The following is a 27098-nucleotide window of genomic DNA, read 5'->3' as shown; positions in this document are numbered from 1 at the left end:
CTTTTTTGGTTGAGTACATCTATTCCATCAGGTAGAAAGAGACAGAAAACCAATTGACTGCTTGCACAGTAGCGCCGCCCTGCGAGTGAACGTTGTAAGCTTGCAAATTCAATATGGCTTCCCACAAGGTTACCCAAACGCGGCAGATTTCCTTCAGCCACAGGCATAGCTTCGCAAAAGTAACCTTGAAATGGCTCACAAATCTAGCCTCGGTGCTTGTAGTGTCGTACCCATCGTCTGTCAAACATACCTCGAGATATCCCGAATATCTCGAGGGATGTTGGAAAGAGCTAAGGAAAAGCTGTAGACGTCAAACATCTGTACAGATTAATATGTGACGTCTACGGGCTGCTTCAGGATTACAAAACGTCAAATTTTGACTCTGTCAGAAGTGCTACCTGCAAGGTTGATGTAATTGTAAAGGTTGTACTAAGGCAAGGTGTATAAATTAGAAGGTGAAGTCGTCCAGTGTAAAATGACATTTCATGACTTGACATAACACTTCTGTGGTATTCATATTGGTTTTGAGGGGGGGTATCGAAAAGGATTGGGTTTTTGACATAAGTCTTCTCAAATATGGCACCCCTTCCAAAGCGACATAAAGTCACCTTCTATATTTATACACCTTGGTACTAAGGCGGTTTCTATAAAAGATCAAAAACAGATCCGTGAAAATATTCAATAATTGTTCAGTATTCAGCAACGAATTTATACCCAAACTGTGTTTCGAATGCTAAACCACAAAATTCAATCCAATGTGGGTTACATGGGCTCAATATCGGACTGTTTACTCGTGCCTCTGCATAGACTAACCTTTCAACAAGCAACCTTGGTCCATCTTCTGCTTGTTTTGGGTCGTCTTGCCCCATGTTTACGTAGTGGTGCGTCCTACCCCACCGTTTGGGCCATCTTGGCCCACTATTGTCAACGGAGCAAAAACTGAAAGGCCCTCCGAAAATCTTATCTAATATGAAATTGATTAGTTTGATATAGTGTTTAATATTTTTCATATATAAACAAGATGTTCATTTATCTAACTATGAAAGTAAGAGACTTTTTAATGAAAGGAATAGAAGAAAATAATGTTTTTTGCTCAAGGGGGGCGTCCTGCCCCACTTTACCTTACTTGACAGATCTCATTTCGGTAGATTATGGTCATATTAGGCTTATCAATCATCGTTTGAGAAACATTGTTGCTGCCGATTACCATGGCTGTTTATTACGTGACTATTTTGGTTACATCCTTGGAGTCTCTTTGCAAATATTAACACTAACTTGTTTGGTAGGGAGCATTTTGATCGTTTTGCATTGTTGAACTTCGATTGCTGCAAAACGGTAAGAAATAGTTTAAAAAAAACTTAAATTAATGAGAATCCTCCCACCGTTTCTTGATTTTTTCTACCCACATATATCCAGGAAGAAAGCATCTACTTCTGCCGCGTGGGAAAGATTCGAAAGTAGGAAAAAGGTAAGACTAATGCCAATAGAAATAATCCTATTAGTAGATTGTTTCTATTAGTTTAATCTATTTCTAGAGTCCTTCAAAAGAATTGTACAAATTGCAACACTTGTTTCACAATATTTTATATTGAACGAACTAAATCGGGTCATGTAATGGCTGCCATTGCCTAATTTATTCTTCATTATTTAAACTGTAACTTTTGTTTATCAAAAGAAATTTGGGGTGGAAACTTCTTACCATCATGCCCCCACGGTTGAATTCTGAACGAAAGTAGTGTAAATTCCAGTGGTAATGGTAAGTTTAATAGAATATTACATGAACATTTGTGCCAAGTTTAATCAAAATCATACCAGGGAGTGAGTGGCACTCAAAGGAGTTTAAAAAATGTATGGCCGTTAGTGTTAATATTGTTCCGACTCAGTCTTAGCATTTAATTTTTTTTTGCAATTGTAAGTACATATGCACTGCAAATATTGGTGTTTTAAACTTGTTTGTTTAGCATGCGTTTCACAGAGCACCACCTCATTAATTTTTTTATTGTTATTGTTAAAGTCATATATAAGTATACGCTTTCTTTTCATAATATGGTCATATTTGCTCCCCTCGATCAAGCCGAGAATCGATCGTAATTTTCAGTATTATTAAATTCGTAAAGTATGCTTCAATGTGCATCGTTTACTCCATGAGCACGGGCGCCAGTGTATCGTTCGTGTCGAGCACATACGTACATGTGACCCCACCGGCTTTGCAGTCACATATTACATGTTTGGATTGCGGCGCTGCATTTCTGGTGTTTGCGGTGGCAGAACTTGCGGCTTTTTAAGAATCTGAGGTTTAACCTTTACTTGCGGTTTAAATGAGCTGAGGCTCTTTGCCTGTTGTTCTTGCGTAAGGGCGCTTGCGCCTGTGGTGCCTTCTAAAGATTTCACTAGACAGCCTCCGGTCAAGTGCAGGTCGGCAAATTGGGACACAAATTTCTGCGTATTATGCGTCGGAATAGGACTCTTACAAACATCCTTATGCGTATGCGTGACGGGGTTGGGTGCCTCTGCTACAGGACTGTCTTCTTCAACTTCTACAGTTATTGGCACTGCTGCTAAAGACGTATTTCCGCATTCTATCATTGATACTTCTTTAATTTCGTGTGCTTCGTCAGTTTTCGGAACCTCGGTACTATGCAACACCGCTGCACTGCTGGTGGAATTACTAGTGGATTTAATATTAAATTCCTGTGGTTTCACTTCTGCCTTAGGTTTATCGACAGCCACAGCACTACTCGCGTCCAGCTTCACCTCCTTTTTCACGGTATTATTTTCGTACACGGGGGATTCGTTCGAAAATCTCTCATTCTTTTTCAGTGTGCATTGGTTTTGTGCAGCGAATCGTTCAGCTGAGGTCATATCCTCCAGCTCGTTGTCAAGTGATTCGCGCGATGCATGCACAGTACCCTCCTTGCTAATGGCGGACGGAGGAAGGTCCATAACCAGATCCGGAGCTATTCTGTTGCGGGTGAGAATGCGCGATGTTGCCAGGTTTTGATACGAGCTCTGTGTAGCACGCTTTTGCCAGAGGTCTCGGTTCTGCTGGAATACGTTGAATGTACCAGCAGCTGTAGCGCTACCAACACTTCCCATTAGCGCTAGCTTGTTTTCAGACAGACTAAAGCTTTTAGAGTGATACTTTCTGACCGATTTGGATCGGTCCGATTGGTCATCGCCCGACATCGCTTTCGGAAGCTCGTCGTCTGCTGAAGTTGTAGACGAAATCATCGATTCACTGCGCCGATTCAATACTAACGTTGACTTGCTGTGCTCGGGTGGTTCACCGATTCCACCAAGAAGGGACGCGCGAAGCTCTACATTATCCGATTCTTCCTCATTGCTAGTGCTGCTTGTTCCACTATCCGTAGCGTGTGATTTTTCGCGGTTCACTGAAACTTTCGTAGGTTCAGCATAGATTGGTTCGGTGTTTTGGGCCTAAGAGATACAATGGTAAAACAGGTATTAGATCGACCCGTTCAAACAGAAATCAGTAGATGATCATGTGACGAGCTAGAGATTTAATAGAGATGAATTTTGCTAATGGCATATGAATGCACAGATAGAGCAACATGTGATTCCAAAACATATTTAAAACAATAAAAACGGATATAACAACAATTAATATAAAAAACCAAAAGTAGATAAAATGGATGCAAGACTTGAATATGCCTTAGTTAATTTATAAACACAGAGCCCTAAAATAAAGCAAATTTTATTATTAGATCCAACACGTTGAATTTTAACCCAACACTACGCCCTACGTTTCTACGTTAGTTTTATATAAATGAATCAGTTTCTGAATTTTGAATTAGTGAATTCAAAAAAGTTTAAAGGAATTTTTAGATTTAGCTTCTGTGGGAAAATAATCAGCAGGCGCTCACCTCTCGCATAGTCGTTTGCTTCACAATCGAGGGTAGAACAGGATAGGCATACACCAACAACGTCATAACATTTCATAAACAGCACATAACAAACGAAAATTATCGGAACGTACGCCACACACATAGCTTTCCCAACCAAATGACGTAACATTATTAGCTATTAATAGTACGTAAGATACGACTATTAATAGCACATAGGCAAACAAATGTGTGATTGGCATGTGAAACCGCTACAATTTTTAGTAATGTAACTTAGGAAATGCAGTTCCTTCTATCAATAATCACCTTGATCATAAGCAATATTCGCTATACTCCATATTTTTTTAGATACTCGACATTTTTGTGAGGCGGATAGCATTTGCCAATTGTCCGATTAGTGGCGATTGTTCAAGTTTCTTTGCGAACATAACACACCCGTTCCGTGCCAGTTCCTTCGGCCATTCTGATGGTGATTCGTTGTTTGAGCAAACTTGCTCAGCTGTTGCTCCGATCGCCTCGTCTTATTCACAACTTTTCCCAGTAACAAACAAGATCGGCATAAAAGTTGAGTGAGTTGGCTCAAACAACAAATCAGGGGTTCTATAGCCAATAATGGCGCGAACGACGGTGTAACTTAAATAATTGGATTGTAACGAACGAGCCAAACGACATTTATGCACTTAATGCATGCACCATGCATAAAAGGACATAATTGTTAATCGTATATAATACATGCATTAAAACTAATTTACTTTGCGAAAACCTCATGAAATACAGTTTGTTAATGGTTTGACAAATTTAGTGATATTCGTTCGTTTGTGTTATTCGTTGTTGAACTTGTAATATTTTAAAGAAAACAATAATGAAGGTAATGAAGATATTCAGAACCACTTACTGGCTAAGTTATGGCGTACGCATCGCACTCCCGTAACTATTCCCTCTAGAATGCTTGCTCGTTCACCTCTATAATGCTTATTAACTAGAGTGAATTGACGTAATACATTTTGCAGCTCCTACATACATGAAATACCTTATATAATTATCACTTGCCTAGCCAGTTTGCACAATTTAAACCCAGATTTTATACACATTGTACATGTAACAAGCGGGTAAACAGAATAAGGGTCGCAAATCAAACTATTCCTTAAATTGCAGTATCGAGATAATTCTAAAAGATAAATTAAGATCACACCGAAAACATTAATTGGCAGATAAGGCTTACAGATACTATAACGATCTGCTCTAATAGCGCGAATAGTTCACGGTATACAGAAGGTTCATAATTTACGTGTACATACTTTTATAATATGATAATTTTTGAGAAAAGCTTTTTAACTTGTGTGGACTCATAATTGCTAAAAATTGCTAATACAATAAAATAAAAACTCTTGAGATAGCAATGATAAAAAGAAATTGAATATTTAGTATTCTACTTAATTAACCATGATATATCATTTTTAGTTTATCAAAATAAGCCAATAAAGGAAGCTGGGCCATTCTGCATCAGGTACTTAAAAAACTGATGGATAGCAAAACAAAGTTAGCAATTTTAATGTTAGAAGGTATTGAAACTTTTTTAAATTCTGAACAATTAGGATTAATTTTTTATTTATGTTGTTTTTTAAGGAAAATTGGCAAACCATTTATTTTAATCCTTTCACAGTTTTGCCCGAGCCTGACTAGGACAAGCGGATGGAATTTGTACTGCTTTGCCCGGCCTGGCTCGGGCAGTTTTTGTCACACGTTTTATTTCTACTTTCGTTGCTCGTCGTTTATTTCGAGTGCACCTGCTGCGAAAGCACATTTGTAAACTTTTATTCATATATTTGACACTAATTGATGCAATCGAATCCAAGTTTTTCTCATAATCAGCAAATTATTGCTGATCGCAACTACAAATAATACATATACAAACTGACCATCATTTAATCAGTGCACTGCAAAATCCTAAAATTGGTAGGAAAACATATTTTTTTCTTCGGTTCTAGACCAAAAACTATACAAATAGGTAAAAATACAATGTGACAATTTTTTGAGCCATTTTCCCAACTTTCCAGGACTGTGAAGGGTTTAACATTCCTCATAGCATCACTTTATCAGTTTATCAATGGATTTCAAACCTGTTGTTTTGTGATAAGCACCATAAAATAAAGTTTTGCAAAAAAGCCAGTGCAGTTGGTTTCAGGATCTATCGAACAAATAACACAAAGATAACAATTGCTTTGATTGAAGTTGGACATTTCATTTCATGACATTTTCACTTAAAAACAAAATATTGTCATTTCAATAAAATTGTCACTTTCCTTTAATTTATTTCCCTAACTTTCATTTCAAATTATTGAAAAAAAAATATTGCTCCCAACGATAACAAATTTTGGCTGACATCAACAAATGTTTATTCACTCAGTGAGAAGCATGAATGATCATTGGTAGAAATCAATTTTTAAAGGTTGTAGTAAGCTATGGCTAAACTAATGCACGTAAGATATTCTTATGTATATGTATGTACTATATATATATATATAATAAATATATATATATATATATATAGTACATACATATACATAAGAATATTTTACGTACATATATATATATATATATATATATATATATATATATATATATATATATATATATATATATAGTACATACATATACATAAGAATATTTTACGTACATATATATATATATATATATATATATATATATATATATATATATATATATATATATATATATATATATATATATATATAAATATATATAATAATAATAGTTCACTAGCATTTAAAATGACGACTTGATCTTCTGCCAAATGCTTTAATTATTGTTTGTTGTAAGCATGACTGACAATGTACGGATATGACTCAAACTCTTAAAACAATGATGATACAAGCACATAAGCAAAATACACAAAACACAAAATTAAATGGATACGAAAAAAGCCAACAGAAATATGTAAAAATTACACAGTTGTCTCCAATACCTCGTATGTGAAGTGTGCCATGTCCTCGACAAACTCGAACGAATTTTCAAACGAATGTGGTTCGTCATGATAGCTGTACGGCGACGCTTTAAGGTGATCGACGCTATCGTAATGCATGTAATCTGGATCTTTTGGATCGCTTTCTAGCTTCTGTCCCGTCACTATTGTCGAATGCTGAACTGACGCTATCGGGGGAAGATGCCCATGCTGCACAAAAGCATACTGTCCGGAAGCCTGTGACTGTGACGGGATCTGCCCGGATTGAGAATATTCCGGAGATGTCAACATTGTTCCAACAGAACCAGCTGCAACACTGCCACCAGAGGATCCATTACTGCAACCTCCTTCTCCATTACTTGTCCCGGTTAATTTACTGACTCCCGCTGTGGCACTGATTGTGGATGTTGTGTATTCGCTTCCACATGTTATATTCGAGTTCTGGGTACATATAGAAAGTTGACTGTTAAGTGAAATATTACCACTGGGGCGACGTTTTCGAACAGATTCTTCCGAGCTGGATGACTTCAAATGTTCACTTTTATCGCGTTCTTCATCCCTGAAGAAAGAAACACAATCGAAACAGACGATTCAATTCAATAATAACGGAATTTATGCGAAGAGCATCAAAAATATAAAAATACCTACTTAATTTTCAACGATATATACTTATCAGGAATGAGACCGGTTTTGTTATTCACTGCTCCTTTCCACCAATCATTGGACACCTGAAATATGAAGAATATAAATACGAGTGCACATAATGGCTCATAACGTTAGGTTCATCTTACCTGATTGTATAGTATCACAGTTTCTCCTTTGCGCAGTGAAAGTTCGCGATCAGATCGCGCATTGAAGTCAAACTGAACAATTGCTTCAAACGTGTCAGATTCATCTTCCGATGGATACACTTCTGAGTCTGGATCCTCAGAAACTTGCTCCGTGGGCGAATCACCAATGTCACTTAGTAAAAATAGTCATCGATTTAGCATAAACATAAACACTGATGCTGTACTTTTGAATGCAAACAAAAATTACTCAGTCTACTTACATATCCTCGAACGTTTCTGATGTGATGAACTTCTCATACTGCATCCCACCCAAATCCTTTTGGAAGAGATCCGCATGATGAACGATGATATTTTTTATCAACTCATTCACTTGGTTTTGATATTGAACCTGATCTTTATCTTCCGGCGCAGGCATCAACGTTGGACCGAAGCAAATAGCGAGGTTGTATGCGTCCATCATATTTTCCTCCGAATATTCTGATAGGCTAAACAATAATATAATAGGATTAAAACCTGATCCTTTTTTCTGACGAACACGAGATGAAAAATCGTCAAATCTTTCATTGGCTTACTGAAGTCGTTTTTACTAGTACACGCATTACGGCTCCATATCCGCATCCGAGCATGATCTTCGGTCATTCGTCGTGTGCTGGTTATCCGTTGAGCAAACTCGCTCAGTTGTTGCTCCGATTGCCTCGTCTTATTCGCAACGTGTCCCAAAAACGAAAAAACGAAACAAAAGGAACAAAAACTGACTGAGTTGGCTCAAACATCAAATCTTGGGCACAATAGCCGAAGATCATGGCACGGACGTCGGTGCAATCTATAAATTACTGCAATCTATAAACACTTATTCATTTCTTCTAATTTAATGAATTAACACATACAAGTTCATACAATCCTTTTTTTATTGATTGATTATACAATCTTTCCTTCTAATTTCTGGTTACTTGAACTTGAGCTTGGTTTGAATTCAAATGATGAAAATATATATGGAAATAAAAAAGCATTCCGTTGAATATTAAAATGACAAATATGCAATACTTACTGATTCAAAAAGGCAAACAAATACCGGATAACTACCACCACTGTCTTTGGTAAACTATGGAAGAATTTACGTATACCAGAAACAATCTCTTGTTTGGATTCTAGTTCTAAAATAGAAAATAAAATATCTCATTTATTTTAGCAGCGTAGACAGACTCATCACCTCAACACTCACGTGCCAGTTGTATAAAATGATCAAAGTAAATTAGTGGGAACAGAGGCTCCCGTAGTTCTCGCAAGTAGAGTTTTAATACTCCTGCAACGGAGTTAATATCGGATGCATCGGTCATCTCGGCTAAAGGATCATCGCCACGTTCAAAGGCTTCTTTAAAATTACTTATTTCTACTTGAGATCCTGACACACGGAATATGCCTTGGTGATGTAATCCTGCAATGAAATAGATGAGCAATAACAAATCAAATCTTTCGAATGAACTGTAATGGCGTTTTGTATATACCATATAAATTTATGACTCGTATGCAGCTTCGAAGAATAAGAGGAATTTCTTCACCGGATACCTCAAGATACTCTTCCAGTGATCCACCAAAAAGCTTAGGTCGGCCTGATTTGTTTATCCGGCCTATCCGTTTTCTTTTCGGGACATTGGGTTTTGTGAGCGTGTCGGTTTTGCAGGCGGAGTCTTTTGTCAGAGCATTGCGCAGGTATTCTGCTTTGGAGTCCAAACGGGCTATCCTTGACGTTGCGAGAATATATTCGCGAATTTTCTATATAGAAAAAGAATGACGAGCTTCATTTTAGAACTTTATACTTTAATTCTAGCATTCTTACCGTTATGTAAAACTCTTCGATTTCATTTTTATCCGATCGCAATTTTAAGGATATGCTTTCTGACTTCTGGACAGCGATAGCACCATCACCGAATGCACTCGTGCAATCATAATCTTTTGTATTGAGTATATCCAAAAGATTTATCTCTGCCGTTTCCAGTGTTTTCCAGATTTCTTCGGATTCCATGCGGAGGTTATTAACCCGTTGCTCTAGTTGTAGCAATCTAGACTCCATTTCCTGGTGCAGAGCTTTCTGCAGTTCTGGTTCAACTTCTTCTTCCTGGCCTTGAAACTCAAGCCGTTTGGGAATACGAAATGCTGCACTGTGCTGCTCGAGAAATTTCTGTTTATCTGCCCGGCTGTCCATCATATTGACAATGTGCGACAAAGCTTCGGCATTGTGCAACACCGCACGGCATCTTCCTTGGTCGGCGGATACATGCATAAGGAGTGCGCGAGAAACAACCGAGTGAAAACCAAGATCCATGCACTAAAAACGGTAATAGATTATAAATTAAGCCATATAGGGATCGGCTAGACTACCTATAGCTTACATCGATCAAATCGCTCAAATCCTCGACGAAATATTTATGGATCGTCGTGTTGGAAGCCTCGAGACACAGTTGGTACTCGTTTTTTGCCTTTAGCGCTCTCAATCTTGCGTCGGTGTATTTATTTTTTCGTTTTAGTACCTCTTTCTCAATCAAACGATATTTTTTACTGCGCTCTAGCTTCTCTTTCGGTACACTTTGCTGTAGTTTATTCCTTTGATTTTCCGCTGCACGCAGTTTCTTATCAGCTTCTTTCGCCTCGGTCTGCAGCGTATGGTATGTTTTCATGTTCGTATGCAGTTCCTGCAGAATTCTCAAAATCTCAACGTGTGTTTCAAATCCTATTTCACGACACTAAAATATAACAAACTATTAAATTAAACTAAACAAAGACAAAAGCAGTTGCATCAATATTATACCTTTCTGTAGATACGCTGCACATCGTCCCAAACTGTTTGTAAACGAGCCACCAAATGAGTGGAATATATCTCCGACATTGCAGCATGATCCCTGGAGAGTGACTTGGTTTGGTTGACAAGCTGCTGCCAGCAGGAATATGAAGAAAACATTGGCCATTGTTCTCGTCTAAAAAAAGAGAAAACTAGTATGATATTCAACATTTTCACCTACATATCCACTTTTGGATTTGATCCTTACTTTTGACGATGCTCTTTGTGGCGAAGCTGCAAACTTTTGGCCAGTTTGTCTAAGCTTTTACTGTAGTCTAATTCTACTTCACCACGTCGCCGGAAGAAATCTTGTAACTCCTGCACCAGTGCAATCTGTGCCTCCATTCGAACATCCAGGAATTTAAGCTGATCATTGAGCTGCTGTCGAATATCTGCAACAAAACGAGATCAATTTGTTAGAAAATAGCATTAAAAAAATATTTGCTCTTCTACTATCAAGAGCACCTGGCAGACAGAAGGTCTTTGATACAACATAAAAATCTTAAGTCAATTATTTAATGAATCACTAATTCACTAATTCAATTATGTAGTCTAATTTTACGACCAATGACTTCGGCAACTCAATCATTCCAACTGTTGAAAGACTATTTCAACAGAAAAAAGTAGACACTTGATTTTAAGAGCACTTGCACGAGTGGGCTAAAACTTTCGCGCTTCTTTATTCTCTATCAAAACAATAACAATCGTCGCGCCGTTTATCTACCATACCGGTCTAGATAGTTTTTTCAGGTTGTGCTGTTACTCGGGGTCCACATTGCAGCGCGACGTCCCGTTTCAAAAGTAGCCCAGTTTCGGCAGAACAATCGAGCAAGCCAAGCGCGACAGAGGTAGGAGAGTATGTGGAAATATGTATCACATTGAATTTTTTATTGAATTTTGAGGTAGTAATGCATGATATTTGTTTAGCTACGTATTTTGTGCACCCTGAGTGAGTTTGGCGCTTCTACATTTGAAATTCACTGAGAAAACAAACTGAAACAAACAACGACGATATTTTGGCCCGCCGTAGGAAGTATATATTTCCACATCATCTCCTTCTTGTTGAAGAGCAGTTTGTTTACGTTTCGGCACCCGAAAAAACTTTGGTAAAAATATCAATCAAAACGGAGTTTGAAAACTGAATTACATTTGTGAAGCCTAATAATAAGTTTTTTTTTTTTTTTTAATGGCACGACATCCCCTAGTGGGACAAGGCCTCTCTCCGAAGAGAGTTTGTGTGACCGAAAGACGGTATATTATAGATCGGTGGTCAGCCGTTCGTAATACCGGAGGGTGCCAGACTCGAGATTCGATCCCACACCTGTGGTGTGGTGTTTCCTCGCGCTACCGCTGCGCCATGGGCACCCCCCTAATAATAAGTAGTTCAATGAAAAATCCGAAGTTTCGTGAAGAATATTGCTCGTTTTGTTCGCGTTTGTGTTTCGGTTTGTTTACGTTTTGTCCAGCTGTCGGTTTGTTTTCGTTTCGAATTGACATTTGACAAGAGCTAGCGCGACGTCGCGTTTTTCGCTGTTTCTACACTAGCGCGAATGGTGCGACATTTTTTTTGTATGGAGTTCGGCCGCCTGTCAGGCGACGTCGCGGTTCGTGACGGGACGTCGCGCTGTAGTGTGGATCCCGAGTTAGTTTCGGCGACACTTACGTTTTGACGGCAGCTGTCATGCCGTTGCTTTGTTTTGCAACATTCTCCCCCCAGTGGATCATCACGATGCTCCACTAACTATGTGTTGCTGCCGTCTATCTAACTTCGTGCGAGCTTCAATCTACTTCGCTATCCAGATTCAGTGTCGGGTCGTTCACAATACTCTTGCCTCCGTCATCCCTCAGCTTCTCTACGTAACTTCCCGATAAGACATCCAACCTTGTTAACTTTCATACTGGTTGTTGTAGAGTCCCGCTCCTGTCTTGCTCCGTCTTCATAATAACCTTTCGCTTTGACCATCTCAATGAAACGTCCCTCCGGACAGTGGTTTCGGGGCAAAGCCCTATTTACGACTAGCACTACGCCTTGCAGGGGCTCCACTGTTTGAAACCTCTTCGTGCGTCTTGTCAAGGTAGCTAAATATTCTGCCACCCACTTTTCCCAGAACATGCTTGCGTTCCTTTGTGTTGCTTTCCGGGACGATCGTATTGCGGCCGGCGAGTCATCGAAGGGTACCAGCGGTTCCTATACTACGCGGACCAGGCGCTCTCAACAACCGCCGAAGTGGGGTGCAGTTGTTGAGTTGAAGGTCCACCTTCCCGCGCTGCTACATGAAACGTGAAAGGATGAATAGCGCTGGGGTGCAATGTTGAGTGGCAAAAGGAATTTTACCTCCTCGCACCACGCGGGGTTGGCACCGTGATGTAGAATCGGACAGGACACTCGCGAGACTAGCATCTCTTGACTAAGACGACCATACATACAGTCACTGGACTTTTTCTCAGCCGTAGCACAATCACGTAGCTCCACAGTAACGGCTATGTTGCGTGTTCGTGAGAAGACCTTTTTGCTAAGGCAATTCAAGTGAAGTGGATACGCAAACACATGGTTACTAAATAACTGGACATTCGGGTGGAAGCGTCGCTCAGTGTTGCTGGGAAACTCTGTCGCTCCTAGCATCGGTTCAGTTGCTGGTGGTATCAGAGATGGGTTAAGCAGCACCAAACTATTCCAGAGGCAGCTCTTGAAAAATACGTTCAAGGACGCGGTGTAAACCTTCAGTGTGCCAGGCATTACAGTCAGCTCGCCAAACCTGTCCGGTCTGCGATCCTCTGCCAGCAGCTTCAGCAAATCGTCGTCCCTCAGTTTCGCTTCCTTCTGACGGTAAATTGCTGGAAACTCGTACGACGTATCGAGATCGTTGCTGTACAGCTGAAACAGAGGACGCGGAGCCCCTGTGATCGGCATCCGATAGTAGCCACACCTCAGTGCGCACTGTTCGATCATTGTCCGACACTTGCTCAACGCCTTCGGGTCCTTGATCGCTTTAAGGCACGGTGCATCCGATGGACTTATGGCGCCTTGGAGGATCCTGTCGATACGGAGAACCATGAAAGTGCACGCCTGTGGCACGTCTACGCTAAAGATAGCCTTCCGGGATCGCGTCAGCCACTCCCTGGGGACTGCATCGGTGTGCGACAGCTTATCCTTTGTGTCGCACTTTGTGCGGCCGGGCCTCAACGTATCGTTGCCCATCTGGTCAGACCTGTTCGATGTATTTTGGGAGATGCAGAGGGACCGCTCCGATCTGCACGGGCTGGATAAGAGGGCGGACCCATGGTCCCTGTTTAGATCGAAGTAGATGTTTTCGGTCAATTTCCGGCTAGCCCGCGCGTCGTACAGTGTCACGCTGCCAAGATACGGTTCGATCTGACCGTGTGGTGCTTCTGAATCTGTCGGGGCCGCCCCATTGACACCATCGATCGAACCCAGCAGCCGGAGGCGCGAGGAATCGCACTTGATCAGCATCCGCTGGCCAAGCCGTGCCCGGTAAAGTTCGATCGCCGCCTCGGCAGATTCGCCTATCTGCGCCACCATTGCTTCCGTCGCTCCCGGCGCTGTGCTACATTCGCCGGCCGACTGTAAAAAGAGCATCTGCTGCCCGCTGAAGGGTCGCTCCCGGGTATCACGTCACGCCTGCGCAATCGATGGATCCGTCTCCGGATCACACGGGTTCAACTGCGAATTCATACTCTGTTCCAGACCCTTCAGCGTGCCATGCTTTCTCGTGCTGGGGCTGGTTGGGTGTGGAGGTGCACTCGTGCACTCCAGCAAAGCCAGTCGCTTGGTCTCCTGCAGCTGGCTCTGTTCGAACACGGACGCTTCCGCTGCAACCAGTCCTTCATTGCCGCCTCGTTGTCCGCGACAAGCGCAACCGACCGCGGTGGGCCGTCGTTCAGCTTCAGCTTCATTTTTTCGGCGAGTATGTTTGGCGCCCTAACTTCGTCCTTTGACCACAGCGTTCTCACGGACGGTGGGAATCCCATCGGCTCGAACCTGTGGGACTGTCTGAGGGTAGAATCTAGGGCGTCATTGCTAGCTACATTGCACGTGCGGATATAGAAGCTGGCCATACCTCCGCGACGCGTGGCAATAGTTTTGATGCATGGCCCGTAAACCATGGCTAAGCGCGTTTTGGCAGCGGTGGGCTCATCCTTCTTTCCTTCGTAGGATTTTAATGGTTGACCCAACCGACAATTGTCGATCCCAATTAAAACTCGAGGAGTTACGCCTTTGTATGGCTCTATTGGTAACCCTCTGAGATGCGCGTACGTGGCAAATAGTCGCTCCGTTGACACTGTTTGTTCCGGTAAGGCCAGCTCTTTCATCGAGTGGACTTTAGGCAGCTCGTACACCGTCCCCGACTCATGTCCACTAGAGATACGCAGCGCCACTTGTACTGATCCTTTCTCTTCGCGAGTTGTCGCTCCCGTCCATTTTAGGCGAAGCGGATGCGGCGTTCCTTGCAGCCCTAGCTCCTGAATCAGTCCGTGTTCTACAAAGGTCGACGTAGACCCCTCGTCGAAGAAGGCGAAAGTCTTTAGACTCCCTTTGGGCCCGTGTAGTGTCACTGGAATGTAGCGGAATAGGACGGTCGTGTCACCCCCGGTGTTTGTGCTACACTGTGTGAGCTACAGTGTATCACCGAAGAAGATTGAGAATGTTTTAGAGAACCTGAAAATCAAGTTTACAGTCAAACATTCAGCAGGGGTTATAGATTTTGAAACATTTTCGCCCAATTACTTGAAAATGCCTCCAGCATTTCTTAAAGCTGGATTAAAATGTGATACCATGGTTAATATGAACATTTTGCAGGACCACGTTCTACGATGGACGAAAGCCAATTTTGGAGCACAAAACACGTCATTTTCCAATCAGGATGTTTGAGGTACTCAACCATGGCTGAAGAATAATATGGAATTTTAGGCTACTAAAATTACAATTTTGTCAAATCATTTAGTATGAAAAAAAAAATTGTCTAAGGTACCGATTTTCGCGTTCAACAACTACAATGATTTTTGGGCACGATTTATTGTGGCCAGGTATGTCCAAACAACTGGATCGTACGCTTTATGAAGTTATTTGATAAAGTTGCTTAATTCCGGAAGGCATTGCACACTTCACACGTCCCCACACGCCGGAACTCTTGACAGAAAGAACAGCGACTGTGGGTGAAGCCTTCTCACTGATTTTCAGCCACGAGATGTTTTATGGGAGTTTAGGGATTCCAAAACATTTAAAATATACTGTAACATGCTTAAAAGGGACATACCTAGAAATTTCAAGTACCAAGTTGTTTTTACTACTCGTCGCCGTCTATTTGTAAATAAGGATGTCAAGTTGTCGCGATTTTCTGAAAACATATTTGCCAGGAGCTCAGACCACGGTCCATGGCCGGACCAAGGCTTAAAAAAGATCCTTTAACCTTTCTCCACAAATGACTAAATAGTCGAAAATCCAAATCTGTTGAGTTTGTTTGACAGGAAATGTCTCACAACATCAAACAAGTTCGTTCCGCGATAAAGTTAGAAGTTCCAACATTAAATGTTTTGATTAAAGCGTGATTGGAGATTCAATTTAAATGATAAAGTTTGTCTATTTTTTTTATTGAAAACGCTAAGGTGAGCGAGTAACCATGACTCCTATAAAAATGTACTGTGAATATACTGTTATGCTGGTGTTACTTATGGTGTCATATGGGACCTAGAAAAAGAAGGATGTTCTCTTGTACTCCAGCGATGAAGAAAATAATACTCTCTTTACAATCAATCAAAAATACATAGGTTTGAGTTTACATTTTATTATGACTAATAACAGCCACAAAACATGTTCAATAACAGCAGAATAAAACACTTAGAGTTGAAATTGCACAGTGAGACACTCACAATTTTTAATTGTTTGTTTTATATGTAATGTGTAAAAAAATTCGAAATTAATCACATACCGTAGAAGCACCATAGTTGGCGCGGGTCCAAACTTGGCGCACTTTCTAATATTTTCTTCGATATTAGACTATTTCCAAAACATTTCAGCCTAAACTATGCAATCAAATATTGGTTTATGTTTGTACAATACATCCACATCAAAACATGTTATTGGTTTTTAGTTATTGAATGTATATATAATTAAATGAAAAATTCCATCCCACAAGTGCGCCATTTTTTACCCGCGTTAGCAACGCTGCTAAGGAGTGGGTTCAACTGTTTCCAATAATTTAAACGCAAAGTAAAAATTATTAGGGATTTTTTTATCAGAAACTGTTAAAACGTAAGTATTTTAAATGAATCGTGGTTAGATTCGACGTTTTTTGAATTTTTTATGCTACTTTTTAAGCTAAAATATTTCGCGCCAAATTTGGCTCACAGTGTTCCTAATTATTCACCGTGGAAAATATGACTGTTTGCGCTGCTAGATATTTTTGAATCATAGAAGGCTTTGATGAATGAGATTATAAAAGTTAGCGATGAGATAGTTTTATTTCCACGAGAGAAGCCAAAGTCCGCTGCAAAAAAAGCAAAATTGTTTTTTGAATTTCTGTTGAAAAGTGTTTCTATTGTTTTGAGTTAACTTTTGAATAAAGCTGTTGAATTCAATGAACTACACCAACTTTGTTTTAAGTGCGCCAAGTTAGAAACACATCGCGCCAAGTAAGGAACATTGCAAAAACCATGCGTCAAGTTAGGAGCATAATGTCCCACACAAAGAGTTTAGGAAACTTGAAGAAATATCAATTTAAGAATTTCTCACTTATTTTTCTTATATTCTATGGTAGTTAGGCCAGCACTGTGCAAAAACTGGTATGATTTGACTGAACATTGATTTTGTTATTCAACTTTTTATGCAGAATTTCCTTAACTGCGCCAAATATGGTACATCTACGGTACATATAATTAAATGAAAAAATCGATCCCACAAGTGCGCCATTTTTTACCCGCATTAGCAACGCTGCTAAGGAGTGGGTTCAGCTTTTTCCAATAATTTAAAGGCAAACAAATATTATTAATGTTTTTTAACCGAAACTGTTAGAATGTAAGTATTTCCAATGAATCGTGGTTAGATTCGGCGCTTTTTGAGATATTTATGCTAATTTGAAGCGAAAATATTTTGCGCCAAGTTTGGCTCACAGTGTTCCTAATTATTCACCGTGGAGACAATGAATGTTTGAGCTGCTAGATATTTTTGAATCATAGAAGGTTTTGATGAATGAGATTATAAAAGTTTGCGATGAGATAGTTTTATTTCCACGAGAGAAGCCAAAATCCCGCTGCAAAAAAAGCTAAATTGTTTTTTTAATTGCTGTTGAAAAGTGTTCTATTGTTTTAGGTTGACTTTTGAATAAAACTGTTGAATTTCATGAACTACATCCAATTTTTTTTAAGTGCGCCAAGTAAGAAACACTGCAAAAACCATGCGCCAACTTAGGAACATAATGTGCCACACAAAGCGTTGCTGAAACTTGAAGAAATATTAATTTAAGAGTTTCTCGCTCATTATTTTTATATTCTATGGTAGTTAGGCTGTGGCACTGTGCAAAAAATGGTATGATTTGACCGAACATTGGTTTTGTTATTAAACTGTTTATGCAGAATTTCCTTAACTGCGCCAAATATGGTACATCTACGGTATACATTTTTCGTTGTTATTTTTTTCCCTTGTAAAACATCCCATTTCAGCGTTGTCGTGCAGTAGAATGGCCTTGTCATGCCTCTTCGCGTATTGTGGTCATCTAAACGCATGCAGACGCTTAGAAATAGCTTGGCGGGTAGCTGTTAATTCTGAACTAAGCTCTTCTTGTGTTTGGCTTGCGTCCTCGTCGATCAATGCCACCAATTGATTGTCGCTGAAGCTTGGAGATCTTCCTTGACGCGCACGGTCGTTGACATCGAAATCGCCGTTTTTAAAGCACCCAAACCAACCACGGCACGTAGTTTTACTGAGACTATAGTCTCCGTTCGGGGGCCCGCGACAGTCGAGCGGGAGCGCCGGTTAGAAAATCGGCCCATGAGCGCCGGGGCTCACCATCTTGGTTCGAATCCCAACCGAGACCGGACCCTCCCCTGTACGAGAGGACTGACGTAATCCCTTAACGGGCCGGCATGACTAAGAGGTCGTTACGCCAAAAAGAAGAAGATCGTCTCCGTAAACTTGTTGCAGCTCCCGAAATGCTGCAACAGCTGTTTTCTTCGAATTGAAGAAGAAAAAAAGAACTTCCCGCAAATGGTGATATTTCGGCTCAGAATTCGACATTTCCCAGATAATATAACTATATTATGCAACAAAGAAATCACCAATCTGATGATACAGTTTGTTTACTATATGTCTAACAACGGCGATTTACACGATTTGCACTGTACTCTTTTTCACGTAATGTTTCGTTCAATCTTGACTACAACACTCGATGTTTACTGCTTGGACTTGAGCCTCTCGACCACAGGCGCATAGTAGCTCAGTGTGTGTTTGTTTCAAAGCTTCTAGTTGGCGAAATCGACGCCCCAGATTTACTGGCAAGACTTAATATTTATACACCATCAAGGGTTCTTAGACAACGTGAGTTTTTCGCACCGCAGCTACGTCGGCAACAATATAGTTATAACGACCCGATCCTAGTCTTAATGCGCAAGTTTAATGAAGTGTACCATCTCTTTGACTTCAACTCGTCCACTTCTGAATTTAAAAAGAAACTGCGTCTCATGTTCAATACTGTTAGACCCTAATTAAGTTAATACTGTGTTTAGGCCTGCTGTTTGGCCATACTAAATGTCTAAGCTAAAATTATGACGATTCAAAAGCGTCAAAATCGCGCCACAGTCCACAGCCCCGGTGACAAAATCAGCATGCTTTCTCATTCTGTCCAATTGACAATTGATACCACCAGAACGAGAAAGCATGATGATTTTGCCACCAGGGAGTAGCCCCATAGATTTCAAAACGGCCGTTATTTATTTGCGGACCTAATATTATTGTAGTTTTCGTTGAAATATAAGTCATACAACTTTTCTGGAACGAAACATCATCGCTTTTCAACATAGAGATGGAAAAAATATTCAAAACATATGCAATTGGAGTTATGTAAGGAAATTAACAGTTTCAGACATTGCATCGTATCGTACATTGTGACGTCCGGGTACACTCATAGATGTAATGGCTCCGTATCAATTTGCATCCGATCACATCATTTTGGTGTGCTGTCAATGGTGTCTCCTGACACGCACCACAGACTACTGGATGTAAACGAATATCAAATGGACAGTAAACAAATTTCACAGGGCGCGTTGCTATTCGTACGTAAATTCGAATAAAGATTGATAAAGAAAGATCAAACAGGGCGGTAAGATACGGAGGAACTAGTGCAAACGCGCCGGTCGTAAAGCGTTGCGACACCGTCCGGAGACCCCTTACGGGATCCAAAAGTCGTATCGGTTTTCAACCGATCACATCATTTTGATGTATTGTCAACGCTGCCACTAGACACGCGCCACATCCTACAGGATATAAAAAACCTATTTTCGGAGGGACGGAATGTCGTGGAACATTAAAAAAGAACACCAACAAATAAGACCACCATACCAGCCCCACCGCTAGACCGAGTTAACCCAGGATATAATTAGGGGTGGCTGGGGTAATACGCACCCCTGAGGCAATACGCACCCTTTCCCATTTCCATTGAGAAACGAGTTTTCAACGCGTAAAAAGTAGTCATCCTGCAAGATCAACCTGAATTATGGTCACCGTGTGAGTTTGATAGCTCTACATCAACAGAAACGCGAAATAAACGCAAAACAAAATGATTCTCAGCTTAGACAGTTTTTGTTATAATGTGACTTAGGCTGGTGTCATTGCTTTACCGCACGATCTTTTGACAGGCGAAAATGTATGGGATTTGACAGCTGCAAGGTTCGCACGATTTCTCCGCACGACAAAATCAAAATCATTTGATTTTATCGGATGGACGCATCCGATTTTATCTGTCAACAAAGTTGGACTTTATAAACTCGGAGTTGTGCCTTTCATCTAAGAAAAATAATAAAATTCATTTAATCGTCTTGTAATTTAAAAAATAACAGAAAAATTGGCGGACCTGTCGTCCGACAAAACATCGTGCGGTAAAGCAATGACACCAGCCTTACCATTCCGCTAAGGAATATTAAGTGCAAAAACCGATATTTACCCACGAGGAATACGAAATTTAGTGAATTGAGAAACTTTTCCATAATATAATTAGTTATCGATGTAAATCTATCTGAAATATCGGTGTGTCGTGAGACTTCTACAGGACAAATAAAATTCGACTTGCCATTTGAAACTACTTTTCAATCGTATACTCAAAAAACTCCATAAATTGTATATTACGTGGCATCCCATTCTTTAATTAACTCCATTTTGTGCATGATATTTTAAAAAATATTCTTATCACCGGCCATTTTTTATACATCGCGTTTTAATTAACTCGATAGCAAAATATATGTGAGTTTCAGTGTGGACAATGTAATGTATTGGGCACTACCATGCAAAATTTATTTTTTTATTTTGCATATTCCTTTATTCTTCGTATTCCTTTATTTTGCGTCCATGATTCCGCCGTGAAGACGGTCATTATAACAACGACGGCGTGGGTTCAAATCCCTACTGACTGACGAATCCATGTACAAAGAGAGAAAAGTCTAGGCCAGGGATCGGTACACGTTTTCCAAAAAGGGCCAGATGATTAAAGAGAAACCGAAGGCGCAGGCCGGATACTTTAAACGATGCTTCAATGTTTTCAAAGTAATACCCTTTGTAATGGAGAGTGGAGGTTTGTGAATAGCAAAGTTGCATAAAAAGTGGTAAAAGATAAAATATTTGAAATGTTATCGATGAACAACAATAACACCTCGTTAAACAATTAACATCTTTGGGAAGAAAATAAACCTGACATCCTGAACAAATCCGATAAAAATTGGGTTTTTAGTATGAAGCACTAAAATATATTTACGGGCCGGATAAAATCCTTTGGCGGGCCGGATTCGGCCCGCGGGCCGCACTTTGCCGACCCCTGGTCTAGGCCAATCCCGCAAAAAGGAAGAATGCAACAATATTTAACAAAACAAACAGGTTAAGAAATGTCACTATACGAACAAAATAAATACACTATACAAGTTTCTCCAGGGGGTCCGCGACAACCGAGCGGTAGCGTCGGTTAGAAAATCGGCCCATGAGCGCCGGGGCTTCACCACCTCGGCGCCGTGGGTTGGAAACCCAACCGAGACCGGAACCTCCCCGGAACAAGATAACTGATTATCCAAGTACATAAAGAGAAAAAAAAACCCTCATGGGCTTACCAAAGCCGGTCGTTACGCCAAGAAAAAGATTTTTAGTTTCTATAAGAGCCACTCTAACTAAAGTAAGAAAATGTATTTTTTAAACTATCATTGGGTAGTAGAGAAAGTTAAGGTAGCAGATAAAGTATTTTCAATTGAGCTAGAAAATGGATAACACGCACTAGTATTCTATAGACCCAGTAGTGTTTTGAACATTTTTCATTTAAATTTCAGGGAACACGGACGGATGATTAAGGGGATGAGTTTTTATAGAGGCGAAATATGGTAAAATAAAAGCTTAACATAAAACAAACGAATTGTATAGTTCAACCAGCAACTTTTTGTTTTTTTTTAGATACAGCTGAATATATTAATTACCTGGATATATGTCACGAAACTCTGGACTAGGCTGATGAATCCATCCATTTCGTTGCTGTATTATACATTGGAACATTTTGTTCAATAACAAATTTTGTTGGACTCTTTTTCACTTAATAGCTTCCTATTTCCCACCACTTAACGTCGCAGCAAATTATGCTTTTATACGAAGAAAATAAAACTAATATGCTTACACATTTGTATACAAATTCAATATGATCACTGTTATTCCGTTTTTTTTTTCAGAAAACAACAAAATACATTTTGCTCACTTCCTCTCCCATACCTGACAAAACAAATGCTTTAGCTACTTCACACTTGAAGCTTGCCTTCTCTGCAACTTCTGTTACTAGTTATTAGAAAAAAAAATGTTATAAGAACGGTTAAAGTTTTATGGATATAAAATAAAATAAATTTTTAAATTGCGAGTGTCTTATAAGCCTGTTATCTGTGAACTTGTCAACAAAGCGAAACTATGCTCTTACTAAACATTACAACGGGGTGGAGGGACCAAATAATAGTCGGTCCTTTACCACTGCTAACAAAGACATTATTATGTATGGTGGCTATGAGATTGTCGATTGATGAACAAAAACTGTGTCTGATGCAAGATGAAGTTATTTTTTTATTTTTTCATATCACTGCAATTTACTGAGCGAAAAAAACTTCAAGTAACAGAAAAAAGGTTGATATATCAGAGCACGTCCACGAAATTCGAATCAAGTTTCCTTGAAATCTTTTAGTTACCTAGTATGAACGTAAAATTGTTCCCACTGAACACTTTTTTATGAAGCAGGACAGCATTTGAGTTTGCTTTTGCTTGCTTTTTCGACGTTGATCCTTTTGCCTGAATATTTCATTGTGAAATGGCTATGCTATATTGTATTCCACGTTCGGAACAATGCAGAACAAAATCAAATTCCATATTCATGAAACAGATTGTAAACAGGACGTGTTATTTTCATGACGTAGAAACTTTGTCCTTAAATTTATTTCTCATGTTCCAGATTGTATGCAAACTAATTTGCTCATTTAAAATAGACTATACCTGAGACGATATATCGTGTAATATAAATATACCCTCCTAATGTAACACTCCATGTATGGAATCCTCTCTCTCAAACTGTACAAAACCGTAGAAAAATTGTTCAGTTTTCTGATGCTGCAGCATAAACGGCATTATTATACCATGAATTGATTGTACTCTATACAGCTGTTACTTTTCATTGAAACTGAAACATATGTAACAAGAAGGCATGAAAATAAGACCAACCACGAGAATTGAGAAAACACCAGTGCTCATAAACGCCAAGGAAGATTTGAGACGCAAAACAAAGAGGTTCTTCTGAAAAATCTCATGATGTCTGCAGGGTACCTTCTTACCAAGCCACACTAATACATAGCCATAACAGGCCAATGGGGAAAGTTAAAGCTGCTGGAAACATTCACGAAAATATTTTCAGAAATGGGGCTTGATCATGTGAATTCTGCTTGTGTTCCCTGATGGTTTACAGATGTGAATGTTTATTTTGATTATATTATGGTTAACCGAATGGAATTCAACACCAACGCGTTCAGATTTCTACTCCCTCCTAGGTTTGTTTAAACGGTCGAGTGCTCCGCGATGGAAATAGAATATAGAGTAGTTTATTGTAAATCTCACTGGTTTGCACAGTTAAACGAACGACGTTTTTCGTTTCTTCCCTTGATTGGATACACTAACTGCATACGACTATATAGACACAAGCATTAATCAAGCTCACTTTAAACTAAACCAGCTAGTCACTTCAAACATCAAGTAGTTACTAAGGGTCAGACGAAGCGAAACATCTTCATCACTGGACCATCAACCAAAGGACCAACATAGGAATACGCACACATTCGATTGCATTCGACACCCGAAGCAGAAATTTTCATTTGTGTGTATTGTGTTTCGAAAGATTTTTCTATCGCACATAGCCAATACACAAACACATGCAAAAGCTCATTTTCTCTCTTCCTGTCTTTCTCTCTCAACCATAAGGGAAAATCGTTTTCATTATACTTGAATAACATACAAAGTCAGTTAACAACAGTTTTTAGAAATATGCCTTGCAAAGATATACATTTTTTTATAAAACTGGAACTGTAATATTTTTTACTGTGTTGATGACAATGTGTAAATATAAGATTGTTTATACATGAGCAGCCGGCAAGCTTCACTACATATAAACGTTTGCTAAAAATGGCTCAATGTAGTGTTCGTTACCCCTTGGATGCTGCACCCAGTATAAGACTTCAGTATTGGTTCAGCATGGCTGTGTTACTTTACCTCGCATATAATCGAGACGGCATTTTGGAACGAGCATTTTAATTTCGTAAGAAGATTATGGAACGTTACAATATGATTAACTTGCTTCGGTAAACCATACATTTTGTAAAAAATCGGAATCATTGTTGTTTCCATTTGATTTTAACCCTTTGCGTTTGGTCTCAATTTGGATTGTCCTGTATATAATATAATTACCAGAGATGTAGTTATTAGTAGATTTTCGTTCAACGAAAAATACCAATACAATTTCAATTAAATAAATAAATTTCCATACCACTTTCATCCACATTATTAGTAATTATGCATATTATGGCACGATAAATACCCACACCTTACACATTTTGCATCTCTTCAAAACAAACTATTTCATGCAATTGTCTTCTTCTTCTTGGCGTAAACGACCTTGTTGGTCATGCCTGCCCGTTAAGGGCTTACAAGACTTCCCTTTGTGTACGTGGATAGTCAGTTCTCTCGTACAGGGAAGGGTCCGGTCTCGGTTGGGATTCGAACCCACGCCGTCGAGGTGGTGAGCCACGGCGCTCGTGGGCCGATTTTCTAACCGGCGCTACCGCTCGGCTGTCGCCAAACCCCGCAATTGTAAACTTATAAATTAAATCTTTCATGAATACATTCGTAATTTGATAATTAACAAAAATATGCTAGTAGAGTTTGTCATTCTCTCCCCTAATTATTGATACCAAATAGTTGCATCCATTCATAGTTACTTAAATAATACGAGAATGACAAGAATAGATTCCCAGCAGGCAAACGACAAATTTGGTTGAGACGAGTTGCACTTATATTAGTTGGACACTAAAACGAACACTAACAAATTAGGAAGAAAACCAATAAAGTAAATCTTAGCACTTGAAGGTTGATAATAAGTAACCCCAAAATAAATAATAATAAAGATGTTTTATTTTATCCAAGAATGATATGAGATATTAATTTTCATCTAAACGTTATACTCACTGTTGAATAGATTCAATTTTCTCGTCGATCCAAGTCTTCGAATTGGGCTTTTGATCTCTTCATCATTTTCATCCATCATTGTCACTCCATTCATGATGTTGTATTAGACCGGAACACGATCCCTTGCGATGTTACAAAAATCGTTAACCACACGTAACGAGGAAGGTTAAATCACAATTTTGTCTTCAAACACAAGTACACATTAGCACACTCACAAACACCAGTTTATCTTAAAAACCAATTTTTAATGTTCTTTCTATCCAAGCCAAACAGTATTGACAAATGCATAAAGTGAAGAAAAAGAAATTTCATTAAACATTACAGTTCTATGCTAAACACGGTCGCAAGTAGGACCTTCAGCGTCGCACCATTCTCTTTAAACATGGCAATGCTTGGGTCCATAATGTACTTCACTCCATCCATTTCAAGAAACGCAACCAGACCCCGCGCATAGGAAGTACCTATGAAATCGGCCAATATAAAATGACGTAATTACTTTGCGGACGTTGGTAACTAAGCTAAGTCTGCTCAGTAGAATTTAAAGCAAAAGAGACAGAAGTAAACAACGGCATCGTTATGATTCACAAGATTACTACATATGATTAACGTGAATTTCGTATTTTCGTAGTCCGATGAAATGCCAAATTCTTGTAGCATATTTCTATGCTTATTCGACTTGAAGCAGAATTATTACCATACGAAACCGAAAGTTACACACCGGATGAAGAACCTCACACGACTGAACGATCACAGTAATTTGTTGGTGGTAAATTGCGTCGTTGCTATGACACCCGCGATATATGTGTTCTTTATCATATTTGCCTGCGTACGTTTGTGTTTGTGAAATATGATCACCCTTTTTGTAAGAAGTTGTTACACACATCGTAGAAAAAAGTGCTCACGCGATCGCATATGCGTTGTAGAGGAAAGTAGGGCAAGATGCTCCGGTGGGTTAAGATGCTCAGGAGGGTTAAGATGCACCGGTATGTATGTGTAAGCTGAATAAAGCAATTTCAAAATAAATTTAGTTAAGAAATGTGTTTGTTAATAAATATCTAGTACAGTTGGTCCCCGCAGTACGCTATACTCGATATACGCGAATTCGTAATACGCGATTTTTTACAACTGACAGCTCATAGCGTTGCTTGAGTTCTGACTAGTCAATTTTACTTTGTATTGGTAGAATGAAGTTTTAATATGCACTTTTTAACAAAGATTTAATGATACAATAGAAAAAATTGAACACTTATTAGTGATTTGGATAGAAGATATGTTAAATAAGCGGTTCCCTCTCAGTGTCAACTCTTCAATATGAGGTATAAACGAAATGGCAGAGGAAATCCGCAACACGCGAAAATTCGACACACTATTGTGTTCGGTCCCAAACATTCGCGTACTGCGGTAAACGAGAAACTGAAACTGCCCGAGTAACAAAAATAGTCATGTACATGACTTTCATATATGAAAAGGGTACCCGACAAACAAAATTGCGCGACGGCGGGTTTAGGTGCAACTTTTTCCATACAAAACGCCCGGGCGATGAAAGTGCTACCCCAGTGCTCCTCTCCGCGAGTCTATACTTGCAAGCGGTAGCACAACATCGCGAACAAAACACCGCGATGAAGCGATGCATCAGGAGGAATATCCCCATCCCACCCCTGAT

General features: G+C 39.6%; 1 protein-coding gene across 3 annotated transcripts; it reads right to left on the bottom strand.

Moving 5' to 3' along the window:
• Positions 1-1612: 1612 nt before the first annotated feature.
• Positions 1613-26170, bottom strand: LOC131262508 (SLIT-ROBO Rho GTPase-activating protein 1-like). 3 transcript variants are annotated; one of them, XM_058264528.1, is made up of 14 exons: positions 26154-26170; positions 25436-25557; positions 10682-10865; positions 10444-10609; positions 10028-10378; positions 9475-9963; positions 9143-9410; positions 8860-9072; positions 8686-8791; positions 7898-8122; positions 7638-7809; positions 7495-7574; positions 6850-7405; positions 1613-3438 (listed from the first exon to the last, which is right to left on the bottom strand). In XM_058264528.1, exons 2-14 carry the CDS (start codon positions 25527-25529, stop codon positions 2221-2223), a joined length of 4122 nt encoding a protein of 1373 aa, XP_058120511.1. In that variant the 5' UTR covers positions 25530-25557; positions 26154-26170; the 3' UTR covers positions 1613-2220. The 3 variants fall into 3 exon arrangements, with proteins under 3 accessions (XP_058120511.1, XP_058120510.1, XP_058120513.1); XM_058264527.1 differs by lacking the exon at positions 26154-26170 and adding an exon at positions 26130-26152; XM_058264530.1 differs by lacking the exons at positions 25436-25557; positions 26154-26170 and adding an exon at positions 22153-22294.
• Positions 26171-27098: the final 928 nt, after the last annotated feature.

The sequence above is a fragment of the Anopheles coustani genome, chromosome 2, assembly GCF_943734705.1.
Source record: "Anopheles coustani chromosome 2, idAnoCousDA_361_x.2, whole genome shotgun sequence".
NCBI classification, from domain to species: domain Eukaryota; kingdom Metazoa; phylum Arthropoda; class Insecta; order Diptera; family Culicidae; genus Anopheles; species Anopheles coustani.
Note: the sequence above shows the minus strand (reverse complement) of the source record. Positions and strands in the feature narration are given on the sequence as shown.